Source organism: Mastigoproctus giganteus, chromosome 5, assembly GCF_048544385.1.
Source record: "Mastigoproctus giganteus isolate SK-2022 chromosome 5, ASM4854438v1, whole genome shotgun sequence".
Classification (NCBI taxonomy): domain Eukaryota; kingdom Metazoa; phylum Arthropoda; class Arachnida; order Uropygi; family Thelyphonidae; genus Mastigoproctus; species Mastigoproctus giganteus.
In genome coordinates this window covers 188294886-188313177 of record NC_143579.1, presented here as the reverse complement: position 1 = coordinate 188313177, position 18292 = coordinate 188294886, and the positions used below count along the sequence as shown (strand labels likewise).

The 18292-nt window shown below is 38.3% G+C and overlaps 1 protein-coding gene across 1 annotated transcript in view; it reads right to left on the bottom strand.

Annotated features, from left to right (window-relative positions):
* LOC150085942 (phosphorylase b kinase gamma catalytic chain, skeletal muscle/heart isoform-like) overlaps window positions 1-18292 on the bottom strand; it is a 301197-nt gene that overhangs the window by 192497 nt on the left and 90408 nt on the right. The window contains exon 6 of the mRNA XM_090374747.1: window positions 194-266. Within this exon, the coding sequence (XP_090230873.1) occupies window positions 194-266 (73 nt within the window). The remainder of the gene's footprint in view (window positions 1-193; window positions 267-18292) is intronic.

Sequence of the window (18292 nt, the reverse complement as noted above, 5' to 3'; positions counted from 1 at the left end):
CTAACATAAGTTTTAAAGAAAATTCTTAAATACTAGCCTTCATAAGTGTGCTGTCAAGAGACAGAGAGCCTCAAGAATTTAACGTGCGGCTTTGAAAACTTTTCAGTTACATACCTCTGCTTTAAAATATGATGTTATTATGCTTTTTTTTTTAAGGTACATAAAACAATTTCAGCAGTCATAATTTACTCACCTTAATATCTCTGTGTATAATATTTTTAGAATGGATAAATGCCATTCCCTCCATGAGTTGCCTCATAATGATCCTTAATAAAATAAATAAAGATAATGTTAATAATGTAAACCATCCAGCTAACTAATAACAAAGATGTTATAATGAAGACAAGATGAACCATAAGCATATATCAGAGAGAGAGAGAGAGAGAGAGACCCCTTAAGTTTCAGAAAGTGAACAATTGAACTGATCACTTCCTCAAAATTAAAAGCTTTCATTACACTTGAATACTCTCACTAGCCTAAGAGGGCTCAGTAATTGATATTATCCATCAACCAAGGTAACCCAATAATGGCCTAGTATAAATTTTCAGAGTCAATCAGGTGTACCAATCACCATTGAGGTACCAACAAGCACAGAAACATGCTGTGCTGGCAGGAGAAATGAAGTGGGGAGAAAGCTTCCTGAAGAGGGTAGCTTTCTGAACTACTCACGTTCTGAAAATTAAAATAGTAGTGGAGGCTGGCTTCAAGTACTATTTTAATTTTCTCAAGGCTAGCCTCAAGAAATTCAAGGGTCATCTAGGTAGGTACTGACGAAAGGAGGGAAACACACAGGTAACTTATTTTATTAAATTTATTTTATTTTGGAATTCCTCTGTGGCACTGTTTGTTATTACGTGTTTGTTATGGTCTCATTATTAATTTTGAAATTTAGTATTTTTATTCTAGCTCATTTTTAGGTATTGCACCTATAGATCAGTTGAATTTTGTTCTGCTATGTGTTGTTTTGACAAAAAAACATGCAAAGATTTCTATAATTGCTAGTTTTTGTCATCCATTCAGTTGCACTATGCCTAGTCATTCACTAGATGCTGCAAATCTACTTGTTTCAAGATGCTCTCATATCCATATTAATTTTCTTCAATCTGTGAAGTTTAATAAGACAATGTGTTGCCAACAAACTTACACTAGTCATGCTTAAGAGAGCCTAGTGGCTTCAACAGGGCATTTATCAGGTACTAGCTAATTTGAAGCTGCCATGTTTCCCACAAAGCAAGAAAGCTGTTGCAAGAAGACTATGCTATTGGCCAGATAAAAATGCCCATTGTGACAGACTCTTAAATATCACTCATACTAACACCAACATGCCCTCAGGGTTAATCCCTATTTGCATTAGTGATTAATTCATCTTGCAGCTGTGTCGCTGTCCCACTCTCTTCAACAGTCACCACTTGGCACTTGTTTTCATACCATATGTACAAATCTGTGAAGTCAGCATCTTCAAAAATACTAGGTGCCTGTGGAACAAGATTCCCACTCTTCTGGATCTATTCACCATCAAAAACTACAGTTTCATTGCAGTTGCGAGACGTGGCTTATACCCAAAAGTGACTTAGGAACTCTTGCTGACAATTTAAACTTTCATTTTCATGCTACATCTCATGAAAATTGATGGGGTAGTGGTGTATGTCTGTTCATCTCTGTGGCTTACCCCATCACCTTCCACCGACAGTATCAGACTTCTCAACTTGAAGCTGTAGCCATCCATGTCCACATTTGTGGAACCACTGTCCTTGTTATTGTGCCCCTTCTGTGTTCATTGGTCAGTTTGACGATCTCAGCACCTGATTAATCTTCATTGCTAAAGATCTCATATCATAATTTGTGTTGGTGGCTTTAATCTTTGTGATTCACTTCCAACATAAACTGCCACTTGCTTGCCTAGCCAGCTTCTAATTCTCAACTGTACATAAGTCACTTCTCCACCTACCAGAAGTGTGCCAAGTTAGAGAGAGAGAGAATCTTTTTTAATATCCAAATTTCTATTTTCACCCAAAAATCTAGCAGTTTGTTTTCTCAGACTACCTTCTCCTAGAAGCCATATTCACCATATCTTGCTATCCTATGACTACAAGACCTTCTTCTAAAACCTGTTTGCTTTTCCCCCTCATCAATCTGCCTTCACATTCCTCTCCGATGCCTAGTTTTGGTTGGCTTGTTTTTATTTCACATGTGACAATATCTCCTCACAAAACAAATCACAATGGACATCCATCTCATTGATGCTCTTTCAGAACAAGAAGAAAGCATTTCGAAAGCAGTCTACTCACAGGGCATATGCTGACTTCTCAGTTCACTATTCCCTGTTTAATACTGCAAAGAAAGCAGTCATAACTGAATTTTCTAATGCTTGATCTCAAAAAAGAAAGAGGATCATTTCACAAAATTTCACCCCCATCCCTCAAGAGTTCCAGATAGAAGCCTGAGTAGATTCTGTTACCAGTCTGGTCTTATCTCATCGACTAACGCAGTGCCTAAGCTCAAGGACTCATGCATTCTGTCTGAAATCTCAATTTCACTTCAGACTTAAAAGTGGCTAATCAGCTCCCTTCTAAACTTTTCCACAATAGGACTGGATGATATCCCAACTGCTGCCTCAAAATCAGTAGCTTTTTCTTCATAGACATCTTGGCATATCTTTACACCCAAATTCTTATTCAAGCTTATGTCCCTCCAGCCTGGAAATGCTACAGGGTCTCCTGTCATCCAGTATGCAAAACCACAGGAGCCAAAGACTTCAGGCCTATCTCTATTTTCTCCTCTTTTAGTCAAAATTCTCTTGAAACTATTTTCTAGGCAAAATTTTGCTTCTAGACTAGCATCAATCCACTATGGAATCTCAACATGTTCAGCTGAAACATGTCTTCTTTGACCATTTCCACAATTTATGCAAAATGGCAGAAAAAGGAGAATCTGCACTGCTTCTTCCTTGATATCACCCTTGGCTCAGTTGATATTTGTCCTCTGATGTCTCTGCTCCAGAATTATTACTGCATATCAGGACCTACCAAAAGTGGTTCATCAGTTAGTTTACAGTCATACTCTTTACCTTCTCTAACAAATCTGCAACCGTCTGAATATTAGCTCAGGCCTGCCTCAAGGAGGAGCCCTCTCAGGCTTGTCCTTTATGCTGATGACATTTTCTTGGCTTTTCCAGCCCCTTCTGGCAATATCAGCCTTTTCAATTAGAGCTCAACAACTGATTGATAATTTCCTGGATTATAATGAACTTTTTAGATTGCATTTTCACCCCTTGAAGACCCTACTATTTGTTCCTTTGATAAACTAAATTAATTCTAAATTAATCAAATCTAAATTAATTCTCTCCATAAACCAGATTAAATTCTTAGAAGTACATCTGGATTTTAAACTTCTCTTCTCAATCCACTGCACAAAGCTTCGGTCTAACATTCTAACAGCATTTTGGTTTATGAAGTATGACCTTACTGTCATTCGAATACTACACAGAAATATTTTGCTATCGATATCCTAGCTCACTTTCTCTATACATCATTCTTTCTCTAATCAGGTCTTTCTTCCCAAAATCTGCCCTTTAGCCTATTATGTCAGCTGAAGATTTTCTCACCAGAAGGTTAAATGCTTGGACATCCTATTGTGTTATCTTCACATTGACTGTACCAACAAATTGAAATAGTTCCTGTTATTTTTCAAGGGAAATACAAAGTAATTCAGTGCTTTGTAACTGGATTACTGGCCAAAGTGACTTCCTTAACATCTGAGACTTTGTTCAGCAGTGAGGTCCATCGAAGACTACCAGAGCCACTCCATCTCTTTAGCCTAATACACAGATTATGTCCAGAACACACAGATCTGATTCTTCATTCATCAACAACTCTGTCAAGTTAGCCATCTCCTTCAATCTTGACCCTGATGTCTGGATTCACGACAAGGTGTACAGAAAAAATATTTTTGATTCACTAATATCAAACTTTTAATTTTTCACTGAGCTTGTCACAGTTTTTATTTTACTTTATTCCTTTGTTAAATTATGTAACTCCCCTCTAACTTGGCTGTACTGCCCTTACTTTATTTTATGGCAATAAATGATTTTATATACAGTATGGGACCCTACAAAGTAGGGTCCCATACTGTATATAAAATAATGTAATAAATGTAATAATGTAATAAATAATGTAATAAATACTGTAATAAATTTCAGAAATGAAATATGTAGGTCATCGTAAAAAGGTTTGACAAATCCTTTTTTTAAAATCCAATTATATGATGCTGTTCCACCCACCTGTCGGATAGACAAGTCAGTGGAGCAGCATCATACATAGTGGAGAAATAAACACACATATTCTTTCCATTCTTGTTCAAATTTACTGCAGCAGTATTGGTCAGAGACACACTGTTGTCATTCGCTGTATTCACAAGATATCATAGGCCGAACAGTTTACACGCATTTTCTGGGAATAAAAACAATATGAGCTCATCACTGCCACTTAGTAATCTGCAGAGAGAGAGAGAGAGAGAGAGAGAGAGAGAGAGCCAGCATCTTGAATGATGAAAATTAACACACACAGAAATGAAATATGTAGGTCATCGTATATTTATATTAAAAATTAGAAAAATCTAGGTAAATTCAGGCTATATAATGGGTGTTAAAAGATATTACCAACGCTAGCATTATATTGAGGTTGCATTCAATGTATTAATATACTGAAATATTCAATATTCATTGTAAATAGTACAAACAGTTCTGCTATAACGCACATTTTGACAACTCAAATTTGCTCCAACGCAACTGATATATTAGGGAACAATTCGAATATAACACGATATGGGTCATGTACAATTTCATCTGCGAGTAACACCAGGTGAACACAAAACCTGGCTCCAAGCTGAACATAGCCACCTGCATAGCAATACATACAAGTTTACGAAGCTTATAAAAAATGTCAAATGTGTGAGAGCTATATTTCCCATTTACTGTAGCTGTATTGGTCAGAGACACACTTTTCATTCACTGTATTCACAAGATATTGTAGGCCAACTCATGTTTTCAGGAGCTCACATTTTTCAATTTGAACAGAAATTTCATGAGGCAGGATAGCATAAGCAGAGGAGTACATTTCTGGAGGTCGCTACCATGAAACAATAAAAACAATTTGAAGTTCCTGGTTTATTGGGCATTTCTGTAGTACAGCTACTATTAGTAAAAGAAAATAAATATCTAGGAATTCTGCTAGACAATAAGTTAAGCTTTCTCCCTCATCAAAAATTAAAAAGTTCTCAGGAACGATAATTAGAATTTCAAGAACAAACTAGGGTCTTTCTAGAAAAACTTTACTTTTGTATTACAAAGCAGTGTTCTTACCTATTGTCACATACACAGCAGGAACCTGGTTCTATAGAGCTAGAATAGTAAGATTTGTAAATAAGTTACAGATAATATAAAGATCAATATTAGTTGTCGCCAATCATGCTTGCAGAACTATCAACTGCAGCATTGCAAGTATTAGCTGGAACTATGCCACTGGATTTATGTTATTTTCTGAGGATTATGCTACAGAATTAAAAGGAAAATACCAACTATATATCGAAATATACAGCTTGATTTAGAGGTCACTCTACAGATGGAGAAGAAAAAACGTTGGAACGAACTGATTAAACTATGGCAGATCAGATGGGACAGTTCCTCAATGGGAGTCATAACAAGGTTTTATACCACAAGTAACTTATTTACTAAATAAGTCGACGAGAACATGGTTTTCTATGGGAATGGAAACTTCATATATTATAACAGGACATGGGTCCCTCAATGCAAAATTATTCTAACTCGGACTACATCATACAGGTTTATGTGCATGTGGAGCTGTAGAAAACTGGAAGCATGCACTTTATGACTGTCCATATCATGATAATTTACGATTGAAAATGCAGGGCAGTGTTTCTAATTTCCATCCTGGGGAAGAAGAGAATCTTCTCTCCACCCGAGCAACTTTTCAGAAATTGCAAGAATTTGCTAAGGAACTATTTAAAATAAGACGACAGGCGGTTCGCTGAGATTCTGAGAGTAACAATTAGTACTGAAATTCTGAGCTGAAATTCCGAGAGTAACAATTAGTACTGAAGTGGGAGTCGGCAGAAGCCTCTTTTATTTATTTTTTTAAATTTATTTTTATTACTATTATTATTTATTTTTATTACTATTATTATTTATTTATTATTATTATTATTTATTTTATTTTATTTATTATTTTTATTTATTTATTTATTTTTATTATTTTTTTATTACTATTATTATTTATTATTATTATTTTTATTTATTTATTTTTAACACCTCGGGAACTCATTCTTTCTTCCTTTTCATTCCTTATTATTATTATTATTATTTTATTTATTTTTATTATTTTATTATTATTATTATTATATGTATCTTTTTTATTATTTTTATTTATGTTTTATTTTTTTAATTTATTTATTATTTATTTTTTTATTATTCCATTTATATATATATATATATATATATTTTTTTTTTTTTTTTTCTTTCTTTCTTTCTTCTTCTCCTCCTCTGGAGTGCCCCCCCCCCAGAGGAATCTAGCTCACCTTTTGGCAACATCAGGTGGGTTAGAGTCTCGAATTGAGACAGTACGAGCACTACTGCACTGGCCCACCTTCCCGTGGTGTGGACGAGTACCCAGAATCATCTCTCCAAGTGATTGATTCTTCTGGGTAGCCAAGTGGCCAGACACAACAACAGAACACACACATAATACACACACATATCTGGCCCATTTTTAATGATACTGTTCTTCACAGAGATAGGAGGCAGAGTTGAACTGACATTCTAGGAGCCACCCTTTACAAAAACACATCCACACATTTTTGTTTGTGCAATCTATTTATAAACAGGTAGTAAACTCGATCTTATTGCAATACCGATAGCTGGAATTCTGTGGGTTTTTACATTATTACAATGAAATGTGTTTCCCCTTCCATGAAATCTTCAATCATATAAAAAACATAAATAAATTTTCAGAAACTTCTGTTCATTCCTATTTTTTAATACTGACATCAACGGTAATTTGATGTCAGTATGGATAAACGTCGTGAGTTAACTTTGAAAGAGGGATGATAGTGGACCCAATGCACAGGCTACTCTATTGTGGCAGTGGTACTATCCCCCATTTGATAGTATCAAGAGTGTATTGGGAATAAGCCATTTCTGGAATACCATCTCACAGTAGACAGAGAAAGGTGGTGGATGAACATGGCCGTCAACGTCTGTCTCACATTGTTTCAGCCAACTGGAGAGCGACAGTGGCACAAATCACCACCTACTTCAATGAGGAAGGTGCCAGAAATGCCTCCACCAAGACCAGCCGGCGATCATTAGCAGCAATCGGTTACGGGAGCTGCTGACCCACCAGAGTCCCAATGCCAACACCACAACACAGGATTATGCCTTGACTGGCCAAAAGAACATCGACACTGGACCTTAGATGATTGGAGATGGGTCTTCTGATCCGATGAGTCCCACGTCCAGTTATTTCGAGCGGGTGGGAGGGTGTGTATCTGGAAGAAACCGCATGAAGCTATGCACCCGTCATGCACTCGGTAATGGTCTGGGGTGAGTTCAATTGGCACATGTTGGGACCTCTGGTATGTCTAGACGCATCTCTGAACAGTCCAGGTTATGTTTGTTTGTTTGTTGTTTGTTTGTTTGGTTTTTAGGAGCATTAGCAACTAAGGCCATATTGCTCCGGGAATATGCGGTGGTCATTCCCTTGACCTTTCCGCATCCTCCGTATTTGGTGGTGACGGGCTCGAACCCCGGTCTAATCAAGAAGCGTGTGCTACGCACTGCTGCTCCTTCCCACCTGGCTACGGAGACGCCGCTACCAGGTTATGTATCCATCCTTGCAGACCATCTGTATCCCCTCATGGTCATTGTGCACCCACAGGGAAATGGACTCTTCCAGCAGGACAATGTGCCTCCCTACAGAGCTGTGGTGACAAGAACATGGTTCGAAGAGCATTCTGCAGATTTTACCACCATGGAATGTCCTCTCCGTTCAGCGGACATTAACTCTGTGGAGTATCTTTGGGATGCTGTGGAAAGGTCCATTTGAGTTTTGGATCCTCCACCCAGGAATGCAAAGGAATTATGGACAGTGGTGTAGCAAGCATTGATGAAAATACCTGTGGAATGCTTTCGTGAACTAGTGGACTCAATGCCTTGCTGTGCAAATGCCCTTATAAGGCAAAAAGTGGGCCCACCCGTTACTAGGTAGGTAGTAGGAGAAAAACAAAAGGAATAACTTGGGGAGGGAGTCATACACCTATGCCTGCAATCAGTTAACTACAAGTATGATTGACGAGAACCTCCAATTGTTGACTGGAAATGAACGGAACCTCTTCTGGTAGATGGTCATGTTTCGTGCTGATTAGGCTATCATTGAGGACTGCATCATCTGCAGTGCAAAATCTAGACTTTCTCTTGTGTTGTCATTGTTACTTTTCTTCAGAACAACTTCAGACTACATCATAAATCTGTTCTGCCCTGGAATATTTTCCCAATATCTGGGATGGTTTCCTCAGAACAGAGATGGATATGGTCCACGGCAGAACAGATTTATGATGTAGTCTGAAGTTGTTCTGAAGAAAAGTAACCTTTTATTTCCTTTAAATTTGTGTACTTCCTTGCAAATTTAGTCCAGCACCACTCCAACAAGCTTAACAATGGAAAAGAGTGTATTCCTACAACATCATAAAATTTAAGTGTTGGTATTGATATGTTTTCAATTTAATTTTGACATTTCAATTAAAACAATTTAATCTGTCATGTGACATATTAGTGTGGCATTAATTTTTTCTCAAACAATCAAACACCCCTCTTCCAAATTAAGGTTCTACCTCTACTCTTTGGAATAACCTTCATTCTTACTTATTTTCAAAAGAATTACAATTTAAAAAATCCAAAATTCAATATCTACAAGTATCATCTGTCTTTTCAACTCTCAATTCATATGTGGTACAAGAGTACTACAGGTTTCAAAAATCTTTTATGTTTGGAGTTACCATAAAAAGAAAATCTATTAAACTTCTTTATAGCTGAATTGGGATACTAATACAGGTTTAGTATGTAAACTGAAAAGTAGAATTCTGCAAGAAACACAGCTCCAGCAATTAACATCTATAACAACTGCCATAAATTTTTCTGTGAATTTTACTTTTACTAAAGCAAGATCAAACTCTTTCAGAATTGCTACCATATCCCCTTCATGGAGATATGGTAGCAATCCTGAAAGATTTCAGATTTCACTGAACAAAATGAGAAACCAATCTTGATTTCAGCCCATCTATATAGCCAATATTTGAGGACCGATTATGAGTTTGATATTTGAGTGTGGCACCTTTTCCAGATCATGGATACAGCAGACTGAAAATATTAATACATTTAAAATTAATCCAATTTGTATACATGCTGGCCAAAAAATGCAAACTTTGTATTAAGACAGTCAGACAGAAGATATTCAAATAGATACAAAGAAAACTGTGATGGGAGGTGATGAAGTGTTGCCTCGTTGAGTATAAAGACTGCAGGCTGTTTAATGGCAGTAATCTGAAGCCAAAATGTGGAAAATGTACAATCTACCAGACTTTGGAAATGAAATACATAACTGGTTTCTCAAAAAGCATCCATTTCAAAGATTTTTAATGACAGGCATAAATGTGGCAGAAAAACAAAGCCGTGATACTCAAAGGAAAAATAGTAGCAATGCAGCGTGCAGGAAATAACATGTGAATTCAAGCAAGCCCAGAACTGTCCTATTTCAACCCATACCATGTGCAAAGAATTGAAGAAACTGGGTATTGGCAGTCACCTGCCTATTCAGAAGCCAACGGTTTCGGAGAAAAATAGAAAAATCCACTTGCAGTGGTGATGGAAATATCATGATTGCAGAGTGAAACAATGGAAGAAAGTGATGTGATCAGCTGAATCACAAAGCATTTCGTTTTGCACTGATAGTAGGCAGAGAGTGTAGCAAGAACCTCACAAAGCAATGGACCCTGCTTGCCTTGTTAAGACAATCCAAGCATCTGCAGGTGATATCGTGGTATGGGGACTGTTTGTTGGCACAGACTATGTCCATTTATACCAGTGGAAGGTTCAATGTCATCCAGGGGGTATTTGAATTTTGTACAAGATGTACTGCATCCTACAATGTTACACTTTTATCTCAAAGGTGATGGCCATTTTATGGATGACAATGCAACAGCACATCATGCCAGAATTGTGCAAGAATGGACTGGAGTACATCTTGGATTTCCACTATCTTCCTTGGCCCCACATTCACCTGATCTCAATCCTCCTGAGAATGTGTGGGATATGTTGGAGACAGAGAGAGAGAGAGAGAGAGAGAGAGAGAGAGAGAGAGAGAGAGAGAGAGAGAGAGAGAGAGAGATATTTGGCAACGAAGTCCTCTTTGTCACAGCTATATGTTATTTTTCTAAAAGAATGATTGCAATCACACCAAAACACACTAAAACACCTTATAGAATCCATGCTGCACCAGGCACTTGTTATTCAAAACAAAGGCAGCTCGATTTGATAATGAAAAAAAGTTCATATTTTTTTGGCCATGTTGTGTTGATTCAGACTGACAATCTTTTTTTGCATCATGAAAGGCATAAAAGAAGATTTTGTGAGTTAATAATTGGTTCAAACATTTTAAAATGTTAAAAAGGTTTATCAAAATTGATTTTAGTTTTTTTGTCTATGATCCTGCAGACAAGATTTTATTCACAACGTAACTGATGGTTAAATCATGAAGGCAAGGGAGGAGACTGGTATGCCATCCCACAGAAACCCACATTGAATCTTCTTTACTAGTGGTTGGGTTGCATAATTTATCAGCAGTGTTCTTTTACCCAGAAGATTAGTCAAAAAATGAAAATCATTTCAATTTATCTGTCAGTAATGTGTCACTTTCCACATGCAGACGAACTCAGGCTATGAAATTCATATATTTATCCTTTTCTTCAACCAAAAGTTTAGGCAAAGTTACAGAAGTGATATTTGTGATCTAGTATCTACTATTACTGAGCAAAGCTTATCATTCACTTTTACAATTATGTATTTAACGAAAACTTTAAACAAATAATATCACATTTCATTAGTGCCAACATGTAGAAGTAGAAGTAAGAGTAGGAGACTGGCAGAATTACCTAACAAGTACAAGACAATGCTTAAAAAAACTCGTGAGTTAGGGTTGAATTTGAAAGTGTCTGCAATTCTGCCCAGATACGATAGGAGGGAGTATATGATGAGAGCCTTGTCGGTCAATTCGGCCCTGGAGAGATTGTGCAAGGCCCAAGGGGTAGAATTTTTCTCACCTCGGTCTGTGCTTGTTAACAGGAGAGACTGCTTCTACAGGGCGGTGATACACTTAAATAGAAAGGGTGCAAGAATATTTGCTGATGCTATCGAGCAGAGTTAGGTGGGTTGGAAAACTGCTAGCTTGGGGGGATACACAGAATAATAGAGTAACAGTAGCCACTGGCAGAGGTAAAAGTGAGTCTTGCACTACTTCTATTGAAATGCAATTGAGCAGCAGCCTGGAAAGCAAGACAATGGGAATTTCCAGGACTGTTGGGAGTCATAGTGGAACAAGTAAATACATGGGCTGTGTTAGGGTAACTAAGAGTAGAAACAGGTGCATGTATACTTCCATGTACATCAATGCTAGGAGTATAGTTAATAAATTCAATGAGCATGAAGTGCTAGTCAAGACAAAAGCAGATATTGTTGGGATATCAGAGACATTGTGTCACACAGACATAAACAGTGCAGAACTGGAATTTGGGGAATACAATGTGTACAGAAAGGATAGACAGGGCAGGAAGGGAGGAAGGGCTATGCGGTGGACAATGCAAGGTTGAGTCTGTTTGGTGTGACATAAGCACTGGGAAAGGAAAAATGAGAGTAAGTGTGGTTTATAGGCCTAATGAATCTGATGAGTATAATGAGCAAATGTGCAGATAAATAGAGTGGGCCAGTAAATTAGAGTGTCTTATAATGGGGGATTTTAATTTCCCAAATATTGAACTGGAATTTGTGGGTTGGCCACTCACACACTAGCAAGGCTTTTGTGGATTTACTGGATGATTATTTTCTACAGCAGCATGTTCGGGAGGCAACTACAGGAAGTAATATTCTTGATCTGATTATCAGTAGTGATTCTTCATGCATCAAGAATCTGCAGAAAAAGTAACCACTAGGTGGCAGTGAACACAGTGTGCTGAAGTGGGATTTACTCAAAGAGGTAACTACTATTAAGGGTAAAGGGAAGGGTTTTTGCTTTCGTAAAGGTGCCTACGGTGGTCAGAGACAGTATTTAAATTCTATAGGGAGGAACCAACTGATGATGTTACCAACAGCAAATTCAAAATGGGAAGCATTCAAAGAATTAATCTTGGAGGCTACTAGGCTTTTCATACGAACAAAGAAATATTGTTAAAAATTTAGGCCTAAATGGATTTCAGATGAACTAACTAGACATGTGACAGAGAAGAAAAATGCATGAGATACATATAAATTAACATCTGACACAGAAGCCAATGATAGATATAAGCTGGTATGTAACCACGTTACAAAGGAAGGTCTTATACCCATGACAGACATAAACTGGTCTGTAACCAAGTTAGGCAGGTGAAGGCAGATTACGAGAAATCTTTGGCAAAGGAAAGAAATCTTTACTTATGTAAACTCTAGAAGGAAGGGGATGAATCAGATTGGTCCACTTGATATCGATGGTTCAACTGTTGATGATCCTGCTCAGGTAGCTAACAAACTAAATGAATATTTTGCATTGACATTCACACATGAGGAGTTATTCAGCGAGGGGAATGCCAGAGTTGTATTCAACTCTGGCAGTGAGCTAGATAATCTTCTAATAACTGAGAGTAAGGTGGAGGAGAAATTATTGAAGATAAATACAAGAAAGGCACCTGGGGTGGATGGGATCTATACAGTTATATTAAAGGAGGCAGCAAAGGAAGTAAGCAATCCCTTAGCCATAATTATGAGAGCTTCCCTGGACTCACGGGAAGTTCCCATAAACTGGAGATGTGCAAATGTGACCCCAATCCACAAAGGAGGATCAGAGGGAAACACAGATAATTATAGACCTGTTAGTTGAACTTCTATTATAGGGAAATTAATGGAAGCACTGGTTAAAGAAGCATTGCAGGATCATCTAGACAAGACTTCAGTTATAGCTCGGACACAGCATGGGTTTGCTAAGGGGAATTCTTGTCTGACTAATTTGATTGGACACTATGATGTAGTCACAAAGGAACTGGATGCAAAGAATAACTTTAATATCATATATTTGGATCTTAGAAAAGGCTTTGATACTGTTGCACAGGGAAGACTGCTGCACAAATTGGAGCAGTGTGGCATTGGAGGCAAATTGCTGCTATGGATAAAGGGATGGTTGAGTGGGAGAAGACAGAAAGTGGTAATCAATGGACACTGCTCTTTGTGGACTAATGTTATTAGTGGAGTCCCTCAGGGTTCACTGTTGGGTCCATTGTTGTTTTCTGTATTTAAAAATTATATTGATGATGGTATATCAGACTTAATGTCCAAGTTTGCAGAAGATACGAAGGTTAGCAGGGTTGTTAATGACACTAATGACAGTAAACTGCTGCAACAGAATCTAGAAATGTTGAGCAGATGGGCTGAGAGGTGACAAATGTAAAGTACTACATATGGGAAGCAGTAATCCCAGAGTAATGTATCAACTCTGTGGTACCACACTGACAGTGGTAGAGACGGTCTGCAAGAGTAGCTCATGGTATCTTGTCAATGATATACAGGAATTTTTCTAGCAGGGATAAGGAGGTGATTATCCCCTTGAGTACTGTATACAGGTCTGGAGGCCTCGTTTTAAGAAGGAAGTAAAGCTGTTGGAACGAGTACAGAGAAGGGCAACAAGATTAGTGAATGGAATAAAGGATTACTCTTACGAAGAAAGGCTTAAGTTTTGCAAATTATAGGGTCTGCAGACTAGGTACCTGCGAGGTGATCTGATTGAGGTGTATAAAGCCTTGAATGGTTTGAGCATGCTCAATGCTGATGGGATTCTTCCTCTTGCTCAGAATAATCGCCTGAGAGGGCATAAATTCAAATTGAGGAAAGACGGTTGTAGGATAGATGAGCGGAAGTTTGCCTTTAGCCAGCGAGTTGATTGGTGGAACAAACTTCCATCTGTCATTGTAGAAGTTGATAGCTTAAATAGATTCAAGGCAAAACTTGACAAACATTTGGAGCGAATGGATGGGTGAAATAAAGGTGTTTTTTTTTTTTTTTTTTTTGGCTGATGCTATATAAGCTTGCTTTCTTGCATCACGTGCCTTTGCTAATTCTAATGCAAATATGTCCCAAAATTCCAGTATAGATATAGAGGGTGTCTCAAAAATATTGGTACAAATGTTTAGGGGAGGTAGGTAACATCTAAAGGAATGTAAATCACATAGGAAACGTCACGGGAAAGTAGTAGCAGAGCACAAGAAGCAGAAATGACACTAGACAATAATTAGTGGCAAACATTTATTTGACATAATATTAACAATGGAGTACGAGATGGATGCATTTCATGATGTTACAACAGATGCTTGAAGGTTCCACCATGAGATGCGATGCATGAGTAACACCGGCGCAGCATGGATTGCTGGACACAGTTGAACACACCTGGATGGTAACATGTGGGATGGTAACAGGTATGGGCCGACTAAGCAGTCACCGACCATACCTGCCCACACATTTATTGAAGTAATGTTGTGCCGCATGGGAGCGCACACCGTGTGGGCCCTCTGCTAATCCATACACTAGGTGCATGTCTGCTAGCTCACAGTTCATATATCGATGCATGCTCTTCATGCGGCGACTACTGCTTGAATGAGTAAACCAGAAATTTTCCCTCTCGCAAACTGATGAACAGCACCATGTACCGACTTATGGTGACGTTTCTGGTTATGGGTTCGTATGCGATTCACATTCCTTTAGATGTTACCTACATCCCCCTAAACATTTATACCAATATTTTTGAGACACCCTGTAGAACTCATCACTGTAAAATTCAGATCTTTTTCCTCAACTGAGAGTTTATGTGAGTGATTGGATATTTTTCCTTTAGATGCATTTTCTCAAACTCCACCTACCCCGATTACTGCTTTTTTTGGAATTAAGCTTCAGATTCAGTAATTCTAATGTAACCAGCATTTAACAATCCATACCTGGCTTCCAAAGAGATACAATATTTTACAGAGAATTAATGTGGTGTTTGCTGTTGTGTAAACTATTCATCCATCCTGACCTTGCCTCTAAGAATCTCTCTCTCTATGTTTTTTTTAAATCCAAAACTATAAGTTCTACTCTTTCATTTCATGGGCTTCTCCGTAGCCAGGTGGGAAGGAGCAGCAGTGCGTAGCACATGCTTCTTGATTAGACCGGGGTTCGAGCCCGTCACCACCAAATACGGAGTATGCGGAAAGGTCAAGGAATGACCACCGCATATCCCGGAGCAATATGGCCTTAGTCGCTAATGCTCCTAAAAACCAAATAACAACAACTACTCTTTCATAGGCATGGTAATTCAGGCCTTATCCAATGGTCCGACTGTTGATGATCCTGCTCAGGTAGCTGACAAACTGAATGAGTATTTTGCATCTACATTCACACATAAGGAATTCTCTAGGGAAGAGATGGACAGAAACTTATTAAACTCTAACAGGGAGCTTAATGATTTTATAATAACTGAGAGAAAATTGGAGGAGAAATTTTTAAAGTTAAACATAAGAAAAGCATCTGGAGGTGGATAGAACCTATATAGTTATATTAAAGGAAGTAAGCAAACCTTTAGCCATAATTATAAGTGCATCCTTGGATTCAGGGGGAAGTCCCCATAGACTGGAGATGTGCAAATGTATCACCAATTCACAGGGGGGATCAGAGGGTGACACAAGTAATTACAGACCTGCTAGTTGAACTTCTGTTCAAGAGAAAATAATAGTCGCTGATTAAAGAGGCTTTGCCGGATCATCTAGAAAAGACAGCAGTAATAATTCGGACACAGCATGGGTTTGTTAACAGAGAGTGTTGTCTGACAAATTTGATTGGATATTATGATGTGGTAACAAAGCAACTGGATGCAAAATATAACTTTGATATCATATACCTGCATTTCAGGAAATCTTTTTATATTGTTGCACATGGAAGACTACTGTACAAATTGCAGCAGTATGGTATTAAGAGCAAGATGCTATGATGGATTAAAGGGTGATTCAGTAAGAGAAGACAGAGAGTGGTAATCAATGGACATTGCTCTTCGTGGACTAACGTTATTAGTGGGGGTCCCCTAGGGTTAGGCCCACTGTTGTTTTGTATATTTATCAATAATATTGATGAAGGAATATCAGTCTTAATATCCAAGTTTGCAAATGATACAAAGGTTGGCAGGTTTGTTAATGACAGTAATGGCAGAGTGCTACTGCAACATGGTCTAGAAAAGTTCGGAAGATGGGCTAAGAAATGGCAACTGAAGTTTAACATTGACAAATGCAAAGAACTGCATATGGGTAGAAGTAACCCCAGGAAAATGTACCAACTGTGTGGTACTACACTTAAGGCGATAGAAAATGAAAAAGACATGGGAGTAATTGTGCAGTCATATATAAAGTTTTCTGAGCAGTGCAGAAAATTTCATATAATATCATATAGCAGTACAGGCTGCCAGAGCAGGTGATGGGATATTAGTATTAGCATTAGTAGAGGCATTTGATGCAAGAAAGCAAGCTTATGCAGCATCAGCCAAAAAAAAAAAAAATAATAAATAAATAAATAAAAAATAACCACTTTCACTTCACCCCTCTATTCGTTCGAAATACCTGTCCAGCTGAGCCTTAAACTTACTTAGGCTATCAACTTCCACGACAAGGGATGGAAGTCTGTTCCACCAACCAACCATCCGCTGGCTAAAGGCAAATTTCTGCACGTCTATCCTACATCTGTCTTTCCTAAATTTGAATTTATGCCCTCTCAGCTGATTATTCTGAGCAAGAGGAAAAATCCCATCAGCATTGAGCATGCTCAAACCATTCAAGGCTTTATACACCTCTATCAGATCACCTCGCTGGTGCCTAGTCTCCAGACACTGTAATTTGCAAAATTTAAGCCTTTCTTCGTAAGAGCACCCCTTTGTTCCATTCACTAATCTTGTTGCCTTTCTCTGTACTCGTTCCAGCAACTCTACATCCTTCTTGAAATGAGGCCTCCAGGCCTGTATACAGTACTCTACGTGTGGCCTGACCATTGCCTTATACAAGGGAATAATCACCTCCTTATCCCCGCTAGAAAAATTCCTATATATCATTGACAATACACCATGAGCTACTCTTGCAGCCCGTCTGCACTGTCACAGAATTTCATATCTGCCTGCGCAACCACCCCAGGTCCCTTTCATTCTCTACCATTGTCAGTGTAGTACCACAGAGTTGATACGTTGCTCTGGGGTTGCAGTTTCCCATATGTAGTACTTTACATTTGTCAATGTTAAACTTCATTTGCCACCTCTCACCCCATCTGCTCAACCTTTCCAGATCCTGTTGCAGTAGCATAGTGTCAGTAGTGTCCTTGACAACCCTCGTATCGTCTGCAAACTTGGATATTAAGCTTGATATACCATCATCAATATCATTTATAAATACCAAAAACAATAATGGACCCAATACTGAACCCTGAGGGACTCCACTAATAACATTAGTCCACGATGAGCAGATCTCCATTGATTACCACTCTCTGTCTTCTCCCCCTCAACCACTCCTTTATCAATAGCAGCAATTTGCCTCCAATGCCACACTGCTCCAATTTGTGCAGCAGTCTTCCATGTGCAACAGTATCAAAAGCCTTTCTAAGATCCACATATATAATATCAAAGTTATTCCCTGCATCCAGTTCTTTTGTGACTGCATCATAGTATCCAATCAAATTGGTCAGGCAAGACTTCCCCTTAGCAAAACCATGCTGTGTCTGAGCTATAACTGAAGTCTTGTCTAGATGATCCTGCAGTGCTTCTTTAACCAATGCCTCCATTAATTTTCCTGGAACAGAAGTTAAACTCACAGGTCTATAATTACTTGTGTCAGCAGTTGCTCCTCCTTTGTCAATTGGGGTCACATTTGCACATCTCTAGTCCGTGGGTACCTCCCCTGAGTCCAAGGAAGCTCTCATAATTATGGC